Raw genomic sequence first — 18,656 nt, 5'->3', positions numbered from 1 at the left:
CCAACCAGTCTGCAGACTGGAGCTCAGCCATTCAGTGATTTCTAAACATGGGGAACCAGAGGAAAGACTTTAGAACTGAGCTGATGTGATCTACTTTCTATAGTTCCAACATCTGGATCAGCTGCAGCTGTCTGATCTACTTTCTATAGTTCTAGGCAGACCTGTGAAGATGTCGCTTCATGTCTACTAACACGTTTAAAAGCTGCACTGAGGTCCAATAACCTTGTTTAGTTCCACTGAAGCTCGTCCATAAAGTTCTGTGGACAGAACCTGAGCAGCGGATCTCTGCAGCTCCTCCAGAGTAACTATGACCCCCTTAGCTGCTTCATAGGAAACTAGCTCTGCATTAAAACTTCATCACAACTTCATCTGTGTTGCTGCTTGGGATAAATATAAATGCAAGCCACACTTTTCAGTTTTTTTTTTTAGGTTTTTCCAAAAACATTGCAATTCTAAATAACTTTGTGTTTGTCTGCAGACAGAGATATAGATCTATAGATTTCAGAGGCAGTGTTATAATATGCAGCTGTTTTCTATTTCCTTCTGTGTCGTAATCATAACAGATTTTAAAGTTAATTCCAGACGTGAAAGTCTGAGTCCTGAAATCCCACAGAAACTGCTGGGAGGTTTGGTGTGAATCAACAGATCAGAGACGTTTCAATGGAGACATTGAGAAGAGAGGAGCTCAGAAAATGTTTGGACTCATAACTTCACAGATCAAACACAGAGCAGCGATTGTTGGGAGGCGACAAAGAAGACGTGGAGAATCCTGCTTTCCCCTGCAGGAACAAGCGGAGATCAGAATCAGAAGCAAAAAGAGAAGAAGATGCGTCAGTCAGTTTGATGAGCAGAGCGTGCAGGAGGACCTCACATGTTCTCCTGCCCCTCCCCACCCCCGGAGGCAGAAACAGAAAAAATCCAAACAAACAAGAAAACAAACAGAATCTTTTAGTTTCAGGGACTCTTTTTTTCTAAACCAAACAATAAAACTGAGGTAAAAGACTCATAAAAACAATAAAAATGTTGCTGATTAAACAGTTTAATGGTTGAATTTCACCAAAGTCGAAGGAGAGAAACTTTAATGGAAGAAAATTGACCAATAAAATCCAAAACTGCAGGAAACTAAAGGTTTGGAAGCAGCTCTTTGCTCCATGAATTCATCTCATCACAGCAGCCTTCCTCACGCTGCCACCTGCTGGCTGCTAGAGGAACTGCTCCAGCAGAGCAACAGAGAAACAGCTAATAAAACAGAGTCAAATGTAGAAAGATGTGGAAAATCACAGCAACGCAGGACATAGAAGCAAAGGACAACCCAGAGAAAGGGGCAGAGGATTCAGGTCATCTGATACGGGTCAGAACCTGAACCCAAACGTGCAGAATTCCCGCTATGCTTCCCAAACATCCGCCTGCTTTCCGTCACGGATCAGTTTCTGCTGATGTTTGCCTGAAGTTCTATCAGGTGAGCCCAACCGGGTCAGAACTGGACCCACACGGACGGCTATGGAAGGAACATCCCAGAAGAAACAACTCAGATCTACTGAAAGCAGATGTGAGGTTAGAGGAGGATGTTTCAGAAATCCGGTTCAGGATGAGAGTTAACGATTCGGGAAAGGAAGGAGATTAACGGATCAGAACAGAGATGGTTCTGATATGATCCCAGAGGAACATGACCCGGTTCAGACAGGTTCAGGTGTTTGGTTCAGTTTCTGGGGAAAGAGGAGAGAAGCTCCTCAGTGAGGACCAGAGCTTCTGTTGGACCCGCTCCGCCTGGGAGGAAACTAGAGCAACCAGAAAAAAGCCAAACAGAAGAACTCGGACCTGGATCAGAACCCAGAAACTAGACTGGATCCTAAAAACGCTGAAAGATCAGATCTCAGAACAGAACCTTTTGGTTCGGATCAGAGGTTCAGGTCCAGAGCGCCAAGCAGAGGCGTCAACTGACAAGGTACAAATACTTCATTACTTAACTAGAAACATTGGATATCTATACTTTAATGGAATAATTAGTTTCATCCAGACAATTAATTTCTCTGTGGTCGGACTCGGTGCTGCCCCAACTTGTTGCTCACCACAAACCAAAATAAATAGTTTTTCTAGATGATGCAAAGGTAAATGTGACCATTAGTTATAAAACTAAGAAAATGAAGGAAGTTATCATCCAGAATTATAGAAAAATGTTCCTTTAATAGAGTAGAGCAGTTAAGCTTCTGGCCTTAAGATTTTCTCCTCATTACTCTTCTATACTTTAAATAGTTTTAAAAATGGTACTTTTACACTTTTACTGGAGTAAAAAGCTGAAGTTGATCCTCTAACTTCTACAAAAGTGTTTTAAATCAGCAGGATTTATACTGGAGGAATAAACATGAATATTTTTGACGCCTCTGGTAAAAAAAAAAACGGAGAAAAAAACTTTGGACCCAAACAGAGAAGATGCCTTTCTCCATTTCCAGTCCCAAAGCCCAGAACCAGCTCAACCTGAACCCGTTCAGCCCTTAGAACCCTTAGAACCCGCTCCTTTTCTATCAAATTACAAACATAAACGATTCTCTTAACCAATTAAATTAGTTTCAGAATAAAACATTAGATAGAAAATCAACCAACGTCCTTCTGTTCATGAAGCATCTGATTCTCAGTCAGACCAAATCTGAGCAAGAAGAGAAAAGAAAAATGTTCGTGTTTCAGGTAGAAATGCAAGTTCATCATCAATCTAAAGTCTATCGACTAACGATTAATCGATAAGCCACCATTTCCTCTGGAATCAAGACAATCTTTCTATGAACAGATCCAGATTTTTTTTTTAAATGTGCCATGTAAAAAAAAAAAAAAAGTTAATTAAATTTGAAGGATTTTTTTCCAGCTTTATGGGTGAAATATTTTCTTTACTTTCTGATGTTTTTATCGACAACAATCCAATGACTGAGAAACGGAAATGTGGAAGGACATCATCACCACACGGTGGTGGCAGCATCATGCTGTGGGTCAGAGTGGATGGGAAGATGGGAGGGTAGAAATCCAGGACCTCATCACCACACGGTGGTGGCAGCATCATGCTGTGGGTCAGAGTGGATGGGAAGATGGGAGGGTAGAAATCCAGGACCTCATCACCACACGGTGGTGGCAGCATCATGCTGTGGGTCAGAGTGGATGGGAAGATGGGAGGGTAGAAATCCAGGACCTCATCACCACACGGTGGTGGCAGCATCATGCTGTGGGTCAGAGTGGATGGGAAGATGGGAGGGTAGAAATCCAGGACCTCATCACCACACGGTGGTGGCAGCATCATGCTGTGGGTCAGAGTGGATGGGAAGATGGGAGGGTAGAAATCCAGGACCTCATCACCACACGGTGGTGGCAGCATCATGCTGTGGGTCAGAGTGGATGGGAAGATGGGAGGGTAGAAATCCAGGACCTCATCACCACACGGTGGTGGCAGCATCATGCTGTGGGTCAGAGTGGATGGGAAGATGGGAGGGTAGAAATCCAGGACCTCATCACCACACGGTGGTGGCAGCATCATGCTGTGGGTCAGAGTGGATGGGAAGATGGGAGGGGAGGGCCATCCTGCTGCTGGAGCAGAACCAGCCTGAAGATCCAGACAGAAAACCATCAATTATCTTTAAAGCTGGAACCCTGAAGTTCACAGAATTTTTCCAAAACAGTCGGACCTGCAGAGAGAAAAGGTTCTGCAAAGTTCTGACCCGGGCAGCCGAACACAAACGGACCAACAGAACCATCAAGCAGCGCTCCGTGTCGGTCACATGGATAAAATCCAGACCTTCAGGTTTGCTGGGCAGCAGGGTGTGAATACTTTCAGGAGTTTGGAACTGTTCTGAAACGAGGATGAAGGTCATCAGGCTGAATGCGGGGCTGTTCCTCAGGTCATGTTGATCCCAAATCAGAGCCGGATTATCCTGAAAAGAGCTGAAAATATTTGGGTCAGAGCTGAACACCGGCGGGTCGAAAGGGCGGGAGGGAAAACTAAAGCGTTTGTCTTCAGTTAAAGTCGGTCAGCTCGGCCCAAACAGGAGATCATCGGCAGGTTTCTGGAATAAAGATCTTATTCTGGAGAGAATCCCTGAAAATAAGCGACAAACAGGGATTAATGGGTCCGAGGGGACGACCCGCCGCCAGATGAACCGGTTCTGACAGGTTGGCAGGAAGGTTTAACACGTTGAGAAAGTCTTTTGGGAACGCTCAGTGAAGCGAAGCAGCTTTTGTTCTGTTGGGAAACACTCCGGGTCTGTCGGAGCGAGCAGAAGCCCTCAGATCCGTCTCCAGGATCATTGAAATTCCACAGCAGGCGGCTGAGCTCTGCCGGGCCGGTACCAAACAGAACCGATCGGTCGGAGAGGTCCGGGTGGACCCGCTCCTCTCAAACAGAACCATCAGGGATCCGTGTCAGTCAGAGCAGCAGGGTCAGCTCTGATTCCAAAGTAAAAGCCTCTGTTGGCCGGATGCTAATAAAACTGGGTCGTCATGGCAACCAGGGCAATGGTTCACCGCCAACACTGCGGTTCTGGATCAGCTGGTATTAGAACATTCTTTTTAAATACGGTCCTGTTGGACCTCTGTGTCTCAGCCATGCTTTCTATCAGAACCTTTATAAACAGGAAACAGGAAGTTGGACTTTATCTGACCCGGTTTTTCACTGTTTGAGTCTTTAGGAGAGAAATCTCCATCTAAAGTTTTCTAAACAGAAAATTAGCTTAGAATGTGATGATGGTTCTGATCCGGGGAAATATTCAGAACCTTTTGGGCTTCTCTAGTTTCTCCATTATATTCTGGTTATACCTGTCCAATCAGAGCTCAGCACTCAGAGAGACACGCCCACACTCTGCCCTACCAGGAGACCTCATCTCTGGATGGTTCTGTAGAACCTGGACCTGCAGTTTTTGTTCACACCTGTCAGATCTCCTATAGGAAACAAAAAGTGTGGAACTGTGAGCTCAAAAGGGAGGGAATCACCATGGCAACCCAACATCTTGTAGTTCTAAATGGGACGTATGGTGCTGAGGGCTTCCCCTCAAAGCTGAAAGGGAGGGAATCGCCATGACAACCCAACATGTAGATTATCCACTATATACCATAATGTTAACATGAAAGGAAACATAAGAATCAAAGAGAGTAAATTTATGTTTAAATCCAAAGCTGAAAAAGTTAGCTCCTGGAAGTAGCGTAGCGTCCCATTTCCTGTACAGATCGGGCGCAGACGAGTGATAAAACAGAAAGGATTTTAATTAATTTATTTTCTCAGGAAATAAATTATGAATCTTTAACAAATTATATTTTAATATGCTTGCTTATTAGGGAGGGAAAACTTTTTTTTGAGGTCTTTTTTACAGCAAAAACGATCGGTTATTGACAAGCACAGTCAGACCTAACCGTGATATCTACCCAGCATGCATTGCAGTGATTAAAATAAATTCCGAAATCCATTTGTAAAAAAAAAAAAAACAATTTAACGAAGAATTTATGATTATTGAAATTAATGCGTGTTTTTTGCGTATCAAAAATGTCTAAGTTATTAAGAAAACTCCAACATATTTAGATCAATATGTTTAACGTGCAGAAGGTACCGCCACCTGGTGGCCAGACTGGAACCAGCAATGACTTGGCCCCTGAAAGCATCTCCTGCATCACTCTAAAGATGCACATCTGGAAAACATCCTATTAAGGTTTGGTCTAAAATAATTTTTTCATGATCCTCAGTCTGTAGTTTACAGACATCAGTGAAAGTTATTCAGCATGAGTTGCGTCCCAGTGTTCACGGGGATGGACGTCTGTGTCTTCGGCAGGCGTAGAGCTAACAGAACTGGCAGCGTTGCGAGGCAAGGGCTCAAACATGTACGACTGGAAGCCTTCTACACCAAACCAAGCTTCTGCCGCCCTGGCGTCCTCTTCCACAACATCTTCGTCCCCGCTTTCCTCCTCTAAATAAAAAATGGATGACGGAGGAGACTCATCCACGACCTCCGACACTAAACTCTCCTCCTCTTGCGTGTTTCCTCTGTCCATAGCGTTCCTTGACAGCGTCGTTTCTAAATCACCAATTTAGTGCTACTTGGTCCCAATGGAATTTCCCATCGGGAACCTGCTAGCACTAAGATGCTAACTGGTTAGCAAGATGCTTCCCACAAACCGGCCACAACCAAACATGCTTGAGAACGTTCCGCCACAAAAACCCCGCCCCCTTGATGAACGACCAATCACATTCACATTATTCACTCGTGTAAAGTCGGGCACCACTCGGGAGAATTCGGAAAAGCAACATTTGGAACGGCCGCTTTCCTGCGACTTTAAACTGACAATGCCCACGTGCATGGCAGCTGGATGCTGGAATACATCGGGTAAAAGTGAAAAAAATAGTTATTCCACCTTTCTGATTCCTGATCCTCCACGGACGGGTTGGTCGTTGGATCGCCAACTTGAAGAGGGAGGATTTGCCATCGAACTTCTGGCCAGAGAAAAAACCCGTAATATGTAGCCAACATTTGGAAGAAGAATGTTTTCAAGATGACTTGGATAATAGCGCGTTGTGACAAACACCAGATACAGCACTGGGACTTGATCAACAGCCGATACCGCACCGTGACAATGTCACTAACCAGTAGGTGGCAGTAGTGTTCTTTGACAAACATGGATGCCTCCAGTAAAGCACATTCACATGAAAATTACTCTGAATTAAAATCACTGATCATTTATTGAACAGGATGGAATCATTTCAGATTTAAAGAACTTTCAGAAGTTTGAATTCTGAATATGAGCGACTTTTCCTTTAATAAAGTGATCCGATCATTTTTGAAGGGCTTCCTTTGTCAGCACCACCTAAAGGTGACGTCTTTGCTCTGTAGCTGCACCTGACGCTGCTACACAAACTGTCCCATCTCCGACTCAGAAGCAAAGATCCCTGCTGTTACCGTGGCAATGTAGCAGCGCCCTGCACCATCATCACGAGACGCAGTCGCACTCAAAGTGCCGCATGCTGCAGCATCATCTCACTCACAGGCGGCTAAAGCAGCAGCAGCTCCAACCGCCTGCTTTTCACTCAGATCAACCATGAAAACACACAAAGTTCACGTCCTGCAGGACGCCTTCAGGAAGAGAGGCATTGTGGGAAAACAAGGCGGTCCTGGGAGTGTGAAAGTGATGAGTCAGGAAGCAGAGATAAGTACCTTTCAGGGAGCTGATCTCATACTGGATGGAGCGAGCGGGGTTCATGTTCCCCCGGGTTTCTCTCAGCGAGTTCTGGCGAGCGGTGGGAACCCGGCGGAGGACCAAACGTCTCTCTGCTAACGGCAGCCAGAGTCTGAGCCTCCCTCTGCTGCTGCGCCGCCTCAGCCTCTGTGGTCGCTCTCCTTCTCCCTCTCCTGACGGCTCAGTCCGAGTCAGCGGGGGATGAAGGCAGCAGCCACCTCCTCCTCTTCCTCACCCAGCCCCTCCCTGATGCTGCCCTCTCATCCTGGGCTGGATCTCAGGGAGGGGCTCCTCTGTCATATTACAGCAGTGCAGACTGATGATGGGGCAGAAGATTCATGGAGAAAAATCATCTCCTTTCCCTTAAAATGTTTTATTATTTTATACATAAATTAGATTTGTTCAATGTTAGCAGCTTATGAATATTATTCCTGTTTTATTTTATGGATGAGATCAAACACAAATCTATTAGAGCAGTGGTCAATAACATTAAAGCCTCTGAAATGCTCCAGTTTTGTCGTCTGGGTTTGAAATTACCAACCAGCGTCCTCCAACTGTCCAGAGATCAAACTGTCCCGCCTCACTATACGTCCTATAAGTCTGTAAAGTCATCTATCACCCATCATCTGCAGATATTACATCTTGTTTTTGAGTATTTTTTAACCCGTTTATGGTTTAAAATCAGGCTTCAGCTGCGTTCAGGTTCCTGCTTCTTTTCTGTCAACATGGATAAACTTCACCAGCAGCAACATAAACATGGGAACCATAAACAGCAGCAAACTAAACCCGGTTTACACCAAATATGAGCGGCTGGTGAACAGAGGCGACTCCAGCCTGAGGCATCCTGAGGTCGGCCCGGTCCACCATCTGTATGGGGGCAGTTTTCTTCCATTATTGTTGCAACAAACACATTTTGTAAATGGAAATGAGAAAGAAAGCCCCCACCCGCCCGCCCAGAGTTAGGAGAATGGGATTTAGAAAAAGCTATTTGAAAAAAGTGTAATTATTAAAAATCAATTACAAAAAAGGAAAAATATAACAAAATATAAATACTTGTTTAAAAGTTGTAAAAAAAAAAGAAAACAGAATTTTGAAAAAATAATTATTTAAAAAAGCGGAAAAAATGAATAGAAAAACAGCAGTCTTACATTTTAAATATTTTTTTTTATAAAATAATTTTTCCAAGTTTCATTTTTCATCCAGTTTCATTTCTGGGTTGAAATTTTTTTATAGGGATGCACGATATAATCGGCCCCCTATCGGTATCGGCCTTAAAACTGAATATCGGACATCGGCCCCCCCACCGATATTTAACCCGATATTTGATCAGCTTCTGAGTTTCTAAAGTCTAAAAAAATAAATAAAATACTACTTCTTCTTCTTCCTCAAAAACTTCTTTTTTACAGACTTAAAAACTTCTAAAGACGAGGGAAAAAATATTGATCCATTAAAATATCCCAATATCTTCATATGCTGATATATTGCCATTTAAAAACACCATATCAATCTCTTTTACTAATGAAATATTGCTATATGTCATCGTTATGCTACGAAATCCCCCGAAAATTCACCAAATGTTGCCATATTTTTATATGTTGATATATTGACGCGGTATCGATCTATTTTACTAACAAAATCTCACAAGAATTTGCAAAATATCACGAGAGTTTGTAACAGAACGATGAAATTTCACCAGATTTTGAAAGTAAAATAGATCGATACCACGTTTTTAAAAATCTATTTGATATCAGCATATGAAAATATATTTGAGTATATTATTTTGTGTCAGAAATGGATAACAAAACTGCTATTTTCAATGACTACTTATTTTTGTCCAGCTTTAACATCGATATCGGTTATCGGCTACATGAGTTTTAAAATATCGGCCAAAATCCCAATATTGTGCATCCCTAATTTTTTATTCAAATTTCCTTTAACAAAAAAACACTTTCTTTGATTGCAACAATGTTGGAGTAAAAGTCACTCCATAATCCTGCAGGTCTTTTCCTGTTCTTATCAGACGGATTATGGAGAACAGCTCCTCTAACTGTGCAGCACGCTCTCAGATTGCAGCATGTTGCTAGAGAATCGTTCTGCAACGTGAACAAATGGAGTAAATATTTCTGACACAGAAACGTCTGGGAGGAAAACCCAGGCCTCCTTTTCATAAGAACCGACTCGGTTTCCTGACAGGATGGTGGGATCTATAAAATAAAGCTCCAGTTAAAATGTTTTTATTTCTCTGTTTCCCTTTAAAGACTTTGGTCTCTGAAGTATTTTTAAAATTGAAATAAATAAAACTTCCAGAAATAAATTTAATATTTGATTAAAAAGACTTAAACTCTGGAAGAATGGATAGAAAAATGTCTGGAAACTAAAATAGATTCTAATTTTGCTCAAACAGGAAGTGAACGATTTTATCACATTTATAAATAGATCTTCTTCTTCCAGACACCTGGGTAACAAATTCCTGTCTTCGTCTCTAACAGGGAGCTGCTAAATTCACCAGCCTGTCCTGAAAACACCTCATCATCACCATCATCATCACCATCATCATCACCATCATCATCATCATCACCATCATCATCATCATCACCATCATCATCACCATCATCATCATCATCACCATCATCATCATCACCACCATCATCATCCTCATCCTCCTCCTCCCAGGAGACGTTCTGCAGACCCGAGCTGGAAGCAGGCAGAGCGTCTGAGATCAATAGGATCCAGTTTCAGGTCCAGCAGCAGGAAAAGTTCTGATCTGATAATAAAACAGAAGCAACAGCAGATCCAGGAGGAAAGGTCTCCCAGAACCAGAACCAGAACCAGACCAGAACCAGAACCCAGCTGTGACCAGAACCAGAACAAAACCAGAACCAGACCAGAACCCAACTGTGACCAGAACCAGAACCCAACTGTGACCAGAACAGAACCCAACTGTAACTAAAACCAGAGCAGAACCAGACCCAGACCCAGACCAGAACCAGACCTAGACCAGAACCAGACCAGAACCCAACTGTGACCAGTTGTTGATGTTTAGCTGTGACTCCATTGCAGCTAACTGCTAATAGCTAGCATCCATCTCTGAATTAGAAAGATCTTTGGATCAGAATCAGTTCCTGTAGCGGGGCTGCTCAGGTGGATCCATGACACCAAGAACTTCAAAATAAAAGCTCATCTCATTCTGAGTCCAGGAGAAACCCGAGACGAGGAGCGTTTCCCAGAGTTAATCACGTCAGCTGCTCCTGGCTCTCCAGCTCTGGGAGGACGTTAATCCTGGGCTCCAGCAGGAATCCGTTTCAGCAGCTTCCTGCTGCTCCAACAGGACAACTCCAGATCAGATCAGGATCCTTCACTTAGATCCGCTCACAAAGGAAGCATCATCTGTATGTTAAACATCTGGAATCATGTTGACTGACGGCAGCTTTTCCACCAGATCCAGGTCGAGCAGCTGAAGTTCTTCATCGTCACCTGATTTCATCATTTAGTTTTCCATAAAGTTGGACTTTTTATCTCAAAATTACCGTTTTTAATCTCAGTAAACAGAAGATTATGCAGATTACATTTTCTATTTAACCCAACAGCACCAAGTCAAACTGTTTTCTTTATCCATGTCATTATATGGAGGGATAAAAGGGACAAAATAGAAAAAATATATATAAAAAAATGTAATTCAATGCAGAGGATCTGGAGAAGCCTTTGACTGAAGATGGACAGAATAAATATAAATAAAACATGAAATGTTTCAGTAAGTAATTAAATATCCCAATGGAATTTCCCATTGGGAACCTGCTAGCACTAAGATGCTAACTGGTTAGCAAGATGCTTCCGGCAAACCGACCACAATCAAACTTGCTTGAGAACCTTCCGCCACAACAATCCCGCCCCCTTGATAATCGACCAATCACATTCACTTTATTCACTCGTGTAAAGTCGTAGCCTCGTGAGACCATCCTGATCTCGCGAGCTTTCAAGGTTTCACTCGCAGATCAGTCTGGAGACTCTCCGTTAAAGAAAATTTGGAGCCGTTCACCAAACGAACGTCCAATCAGCGTTGGCTTTGAGGCGGGTTGAGGTGTGACGCAACGAGAAGCGCGACAGTTCAGTCTAAAGAACATGGCAGCTTCAGCCGATGAAACTAGCGTTAGCGTGGCTATCGAGCAAGTTTTATGGGAATTACAGAGTATTTCTTCACTGAAAGAAGAGCAAAACACTGCTCTGGAGGCTTTTCTCAGAGGAAAAGATGTTTTTGCTCTTCTCCCGACTGGTTTCACCAAGAGTTTGATCTATCAATTGGCTCCTCTTCGTCGTCGCTCTGTTAGTACGTCATATGCTTTGTTGATCTGATTGGTTTATTTGGCCCGTCTATCACCAACATAGGCCAATCAGCTAACCAGTATTTTCGCCCCTTCCCAAAATTACTTCAACGGAAGGTTTCCAGATGGATATGCGGAGCAAATCCATCTGACGGAGTCAGGTTAGTAAAGTCGGGCACCACTCGAGAGAATTCAGAAATGCAATGGTTGGAACAACCGCTTCCCTACGACTTTAAACCGACAATGCCCACGTGCGTGGCAGCCGGATGCTGGAATACATCGGGTAAAAGTGAAAAATAAGAGTTATTTCGCCTTTCCCTACAACTTTAAGTTCTTAAATTTTAAATAAAATAAGGTCCAGTTAATTATAATATTTAATAAATATTGAGATGCATTTATTAAAGCATTTATTTAAACATATTATTTACCTGAATTATTTTATTATGTAGAAAGACGGCTGAGTGTAGAGGAACTTTAGCCCCGCCCACTCACTCATCTATAATAGAAACACCTCAGATCGAACTATGGATGTAAAGACTGGAGTTGATATTTGAGGATTATATTAGATAATTCTAGCCTGGGTGCCAGTCAGAACTTAGTCCCGCCCACAAGGTTTGAGTTCGGGGAAGTTCGGTCTGGCTCTGCTCCATAGTAGCGCGAGTATTAAAGCCCACTGTCAGGCGATCCAATCAAATTGTCAGGGCGGGCTTTATACGATGATGGACAGATGATCAACAGTAACGTAATCAACCACGTGACCAAAGCGCGCTAGGGTGACAACAATAATGGCTGCCGCTGGAGAGTTTGGGTGAGTAGATTCTGCTATTAGGTCTGTTCTAGAAGATATCGACAGCAAATTAATTTTAAAAGAGGAACAGAGAAACGCGAAACTGCACGCTTTGATTTTTGTGGACAACAACTATGCCTCGCTTAACATACGTCACGCACTCCGTTGCTCTTATTGGTTGTAGGTCTATCCAATTGAGTGCAGAGGCATTTTTTTTCCTGGTTCGTTCGAAACACGCCCCATAATCACAGCTCTATGGAGCAGCATCAGACTCATATTCTGACTAGAATTGAGTCGGACTACGTCAGGCTAAGATAATTCATAATTTTTAGATCATTATTATTTCATTGAGCCTCCTTATTAATTGTCTTTATTTGTTTAAATGCAATAAATTATGTTTAAATTAACTTCTGCAGCAGAAAGTCAACGAAGGGAGGAAAAAAAAAAACACTGAAGAATCAACCTGGGTTCTCCGGAGAACCCAGGTTGATTCTTCAGGTTGAAAATGTTTTTTCATAGTTTTCATCTAAAACTAAAAATGTTCAGAAACATTTCAATCAAGCGGCAGCAGAAGGATTCAGGGTTTTGTTCTGCAGCTGCAGCCAAATGAAAACGCTGATATGGCTGAAAATCGTTGACAGAAGGTCAGCGATCAGGAATCCTCTCCATCTTCCAGCTCAAACCTCGCCTGTCAGAACAGGTTCTCTGTTTATCATGATTTAAACCAACAAATAAAAGAGGCTCCTCCCACAGAATTACGGAAACTATACCCCCCCCCCCGGCTGCCACGGAGCAAGCAGACGAGAACCTTCACTATTTTTGAACGAGGAGTCAGGTTGCATGAAACTGATCTGTGGCATGCGGTAGTGGGGGGGGGGGGCTGCATACTGGAGCTGGGATAGTGACTCACAGAAGACGGTTGTAGATCTTCCAGAGATCCTCTGAACATTCAGCCTCACATGAAGATGGAGTCTGAAGACGTTCCGCTGTGATGTTTGATTAAACCCTGAACTTTATTGGTTTGGGTTCTGGTTTTATCGCCGTTCTAACCTGAATCCTTCTGATCTCACGGCAGCGTAGAGCACGGCGGAGGGAGCTGATGGCCTGGGCTGGTTCTGCAGCAACAGAGACTGTGGTCCACTATGAGGACTTCTGGGTCCTCAGCAGAACCGTGACCCCAAACAGCAGAAATGGTTTTATGTATCTATGCTTCTTTTTCTATGTCTGCTTCTGTCTCCTTGAACCCCAGTGGGCCTCAGCAGATGGCCGCTCACACTGAGCCTGGTTCTGCTGGAGGTTTCTTCCTGTTCAAAGGGAGTTTTTCCTCTCCACTGTCGCTACAAGCATGCTTGGTGTGAGCGTTTCACTTGTCAAACAGTTCAACTTGTCAAGCGTTTAACTTCCTGCTGCAGACAGAAAGGGATGAAGGTTAAACGGTCCTCAGAAATACGCAGATCCACCTCCAGGAACCAAACCTGTCAGGACCGGGGGATGGGAACTGAAAACCGGTTCCTGAGTAAAACCGGTTCCAATTCCATGGCACCGTTTGGCAGCTCGCTTAACGATTCTCTTAATGCACACAGCATTCAGTAAGCAAGAACAAGGTGACCAGGCGTAAGTCTAGAAAAGCAAAACAAAAGCGGTCCAAGCGATCGAAAAATTGGCTTCATTTTAAGGAGGAGAAAGATGGAAACATGGCACTTTGCAATCATTGGAAAGTGGCGATAACATCCGCGGGAGGAAATGCATCCCACATGTAGAAACACCTGCGCACACAGCATGGCATAGATTTTAACAAATGCCGTGTTTCTGATGCTTCCAGACAGAAGCTAAAGTTACGACCGGCATGGAAGGAAACTCTGGTTAGTAGCTAGTTTTCTATCACTATCTGAGCTTAAAGTGGTTCCTGTAAATCAGAAGCCATTTCTGGAAATAAACCAGTTTCCTTTCTCTCTTTGGGGTTATTAAACATGCTACCAAGTTGCTCCGCAGTTCAGGGAGCGAGAGAAAAGTACGCTCGTTTATTTAAATCAGGGGGAGATGAGTTTATTTCCCCAAATTGTACAGTAATGCTTTTTCACTAAACGGATGGGAATAAGGGAATCGATAAGGAATCGAATTGTTTCACAGGATCGATAAGGGAATCGATAAGGAATCGAATCGTTTCGCAGAATCGATAAGGGAATCGATAAGGAATCTAATCGTTTCACAGAATCGATAAGGGAATCGATAAGGAATCGAATCGTTTCGCAGAATCGATAAGGGAATCAATAAGGAATCGAATCGTTTCACAGAATCGATAAGGGAATCGATAAGGAATCGAATCGTTTCGCAGAATCGATAAGGGAATCGATAAGGAATCGAATCGTTTCACAGAATCGATAAGGGAATCGATAAGGAATCGAATCGTTTCACAGGATCGATAAGGGAATCGATAAGGAATCGAATCGTTTCACAGGATCGATAAGGGAATCGAATCGTTTCACAGAATCGATAAGGGAATCGATAAGGAATCGAATCGTTTCACAGAATCGATAAGGGAATCGATAAGGAATCCAATCGTTTCACAGAATCGATAAGGGAATCGATAAGGAATCCAATCGTTTCACAGAATCGATAAGGGAATCGATAAGGAATCGAATCGTTTCACAGGATCGATAAGGGAATCGATAAGGAATCGAATCGTTTCACAGAATCGATAAGGGAATCGATAAGGAATCGAATCGTTTCACAGAATCGATAAGGGAATCGATAAGGAATCGAATCGTTTCACAGGATCGATAAGGAATCGATAAGGAATCGAATCGTTTCACAGAATCGATAAGGGAATCGATAAGGAATCGAATCGTTTCACAGAATCGATAAGGGAATCGATAAGGAATCGAATCGTTTCACAGGATCGATAAGGGAATCGATAAGGAATCGAATCGTTTCACAGGATCGATAAGGGAATCGATAAGGAATCGAATCGTTTCACAGAATCGATAAGGGAATCGATAAGGAATCGAATCGTTTCACAGAATCGATAAGGGAATCGATAAGGAATCCAATCGTTTCACAGAATCGATAAGGGAATCGATAAGGAATCCAATCGTTTCACAGAATCGATAAGGGAATCGATAAGGAATCGAATCGTTTCACAGGATCGATAAGGGAATCGATAAGGAATCGAATCGTTTCACAGAATCGATAAGGGAATCGATAAGGAATCGAATCGTTTCACAGAATCGATAAGGGAATCGATAAGGAATCGAATCGTTTCACAGGATCGATAAGGAATCGATAAGGAATCGAATCGTTTCACAGAATCGATAAGGAATCGATAAGGAATCAAATCGTTTCACAGAATCGATAAGGGAATCGATAAGGAATCCAATCGTTTCACAGAATCGATAAGGGAATCGATAAGGAATCGAATCGTTTCACAGAATCGCTAAGGAATCGATAAGGAATCAAATCGTTTCACAGGATTGATAAGGGAATCGATAAGGAATCAAATCGTTTCACAGGATCGATAAGGGAATCGATAAGGAATCAAATCGTTTCACAGAATCGATAAGGAATCCAATCGTTTCACAGGATCGATAAGGGAACCGATAAGGAATCAAATCGTTTCACAGAATCGATAAGGAATCGATAAGGAATCCAATCGTTTCACAGAATCGATAAGGGAATCGATAAGGAATCAAATCGTTTCACAGAATCGATAAGGGAATCGATAAGGAATCCAATCGTTTCATAGAATCGATAAGGAATCGAATCGTTTCACAGGATCGATAAGGGAATCGATAAGGAATCCAATCGTTTCACAGGATCGATAAGGGAATCGATAAGGAATCGAATCGTTTCACAGGATCGATAAGGGAATCGATAAGGAATCGAATCGTTTCACAGGATCGATAAGGGAATCTATAAGGAATCCAATCGTTTCCAAGATCGATAAGGGAATCGATAAGGGAATCGATAAGGAATCGAATCGTTTCACAAGATCGATAAGGAATCGATAAGGAATCAAATCGTTTCACAGAATCGATAAGGGAATCGATAAGGAATCCAATCGTTTCACAGAATCGATAAAGGAATCGATAAGGAATCGAATCGTTTCACAGAATCGATAAGGAATCGATAAGGAATCAAATCGTTTCACAGAATCGATAAGGGAATCGATAAGGAATCCAATCGTTTCACAGAATCGATAAGGGAATCGATAAGGAATCGAATCGTTTCACAGAATCGCTAAGGAATCGATAAGGAATCAAATCGTTTCACAGGATCGATAAGGGAATCGATAAGGAATCAAATCGTTTCACAGAATCGATAAGGAATCCAATCGTTTCACAGGATCGATAAGGGAACCGATAAGGAATCAAATCGTTTCACAGAATCGATAAGGAATCGATAAGGAATCCAATCGTTTCACAGAATCGATAAGGGAATCGATAAGGAATCAAATCGTTTCACAGAATCGATAAGGGAATCTATAAGGAATCCAATCGTTTCACAGAATCGATAAGGGAATCGATAAGGAATCCAATCGTTTCACAGAATCGATAAGGAATCGAATCGTTTCACAGGATCGATAAGGGAATCGATAAGGAATCCAATCGTTTCACAGGATCGATAAGGGAATCGATAAGGAATCGAATCGTTTCACAGGATCGATAAGGGAATCGATAAGGAATCGAATCGTTTCACAGGATCGATAAGGGAATCGATAAGGGAATCGATAAGGAATCGAATCGTTTCACAGGATCGATAAGGGAATCGATAAGGAATCGAATCGTTTCACAGGATCGATAAGGGAATCGATAAGGAATCGAATCGTTTCACAGGATCGATAAGGGAATCGATAAGGAATCGAAACGTTTCACAAGATCGATAAGGAATCGATAAGGAATCAAATTGTTTCACAGGATCGATAAGGAATCGAATCGTTTCCAAGATCGATAAGGAATCGAATCGTGTCACAGGATCGATAAGGGAATCGATAAGGAATCGAATCGTTTCACAGGATCGATAAGGAATCGATAAGGAATCAAATTGTTTCACAGGATCGATAAGGGAATCGGAATCGTGAAAATCTTATCCATTCCCAACTCTAGTCAGGACAGATGAACAAAAAGCTTCCCTCTATTCACGCCTGCTCCCTTTGCTTCTTTCACATGAAAAACAGTCAGAAGATCTGAAGCTGAATCCCTGAAAAGACAAACCGTCCCACGAACATCTCATGTCAGCAGAGAGCAGAGATTAATCAGACCTACAGAAATGTTTCATCAATAAGTCATTATCTGAAACATGTTGCTACGTCAGCAGGAGCTCAGATAAAGAGTCTGAATCCTGAGATGCTGCTGTTCCTTCAATGACCTCAGCTTCCTCTGGATGGTTCAGCAGGTCAGAAGCAAAGCTCAGATCCTCTGAGTCTAAAATCAAAGGAAAATATCAGTCCTGTTCATCGTTTCCTGAGCAGCAGCAGCTTGGAGGTCATCCATGACTGAAGGCCTCCATGTTTGGAGATCATGAAAACATGGAACCGTCCATCCGGTCTGAAGAAGAACCGATTCATATTAGCATCAGAAGACGATATTTTATATTTTAGCTCATATTATGTTTTGTTTCTCTTGGATTTTCCTGATTTCTCTGATTCTTTGTTGCGTTCAGCAGCTTTTAGTTTGTTAATTAATGTTTATTAAGCAGATTATATTATATATATATAATATATATTATATAAACGGAGAAAGAAGAAGTGATAATGGCCTAAAAAAAGCAAACATATCGGCTGAATTCTAAATCAAATTAGTTCAAATTACAAAAAACTTCATTGATCATCAAGGGAAATTATGATTAAATAAAATAAATGGAGCTGAAAGAAGACGGAGACCAAAGGCTGGCCCGGGGGCCCTTCACAGCCCGCTGAGGGGATTTATGTGGCCCTTGATTTTAATCAGGTTCTTGATGCAGATTATTCCCTTTTTTCAGTCATTTTTTTATTTATTTTAGTTTTATTTAACAGCAAAAAGGAAGGAAACGTCCAGCAGGTTCACTAACGAACTGACAGATGATCCGGTTAATTAAAGGAGGGAGGCGCGTCTGGAAAAGCTACATCTAAAAAGGTTTTATCTCTTTTGTTATCGTTTTATTTCTAAACCTCTAAAGCTCTGATTTCAGATCTGCAGTCATTTATTCATCGCTTTTTCACAGAACGTTGACTTTTTGTTTCCTTCATATAAACACTGTGTGATAATGTGGAGGAGTGAGGGACGGACGGAGCGTTAGATCGATGGACGGATCGGCGCGGCGTCGGCAGTGATGCGGTCGCTGTATCCGACTGTCGTGATGCAGAGGGAGCAGAGTCGGGG

At 42.4% G+C, this 18,656-nt stretch overlaps 1 protein-coding gene across 9 annotated transcripts in view; it reads right to left on the bottom strand.

Moving 5' to 3' along the window:
• Positions 1-18,656, bottom strand: part of pleca (plectin a) — a 154,195-nt gene that overhangs the window by 99,529 nt on the left and 36,010 nt on the right. For 2 of the 9 annotated variants that reach the window (XM_038270735.1, XM_038270738.1), the window contains exon 1: positions 7,173-7,409. The exons of the other annotated variants lie outside the window; for them this stretch is intronic. In XM_038270735.1, coding sequence (XP_038126663.1) covers positions 7,173-7,218 — 46 coding nt within the window. In that variant the 5' untranslated portion in view covers positions 7,219-7,409. Of the gene's footprint in view, positions 1-7,172; positions 7,410-18,656 lie in introns of those variants that run through there. 9 annotated transcript variants of the gene reach the window in all.

The sequence above is a fragment of the Cyprinodon tularosa genome, unplaced genomic scaffold, assembly GCF_016077235.1.
Source record: "Cyprinodon tularosa strain WSP-4 unplaced genomic scaffold, ASM1607723v1 ctg774, whole genome shotgun sequence".
Taxonomy (NCBI): Eukaryota; Metazoa; Chordata; class Actinopteri; order Cyprinodontiformes; family Cyprinodontidae; genus Cyprinodon; species Cyprinodon tularosa.
The sequence above is the reverse complement of the archived record's forward strand: the minus strand, read 5'-3'. Positions and strand labels throughout refer to the sequence as shown.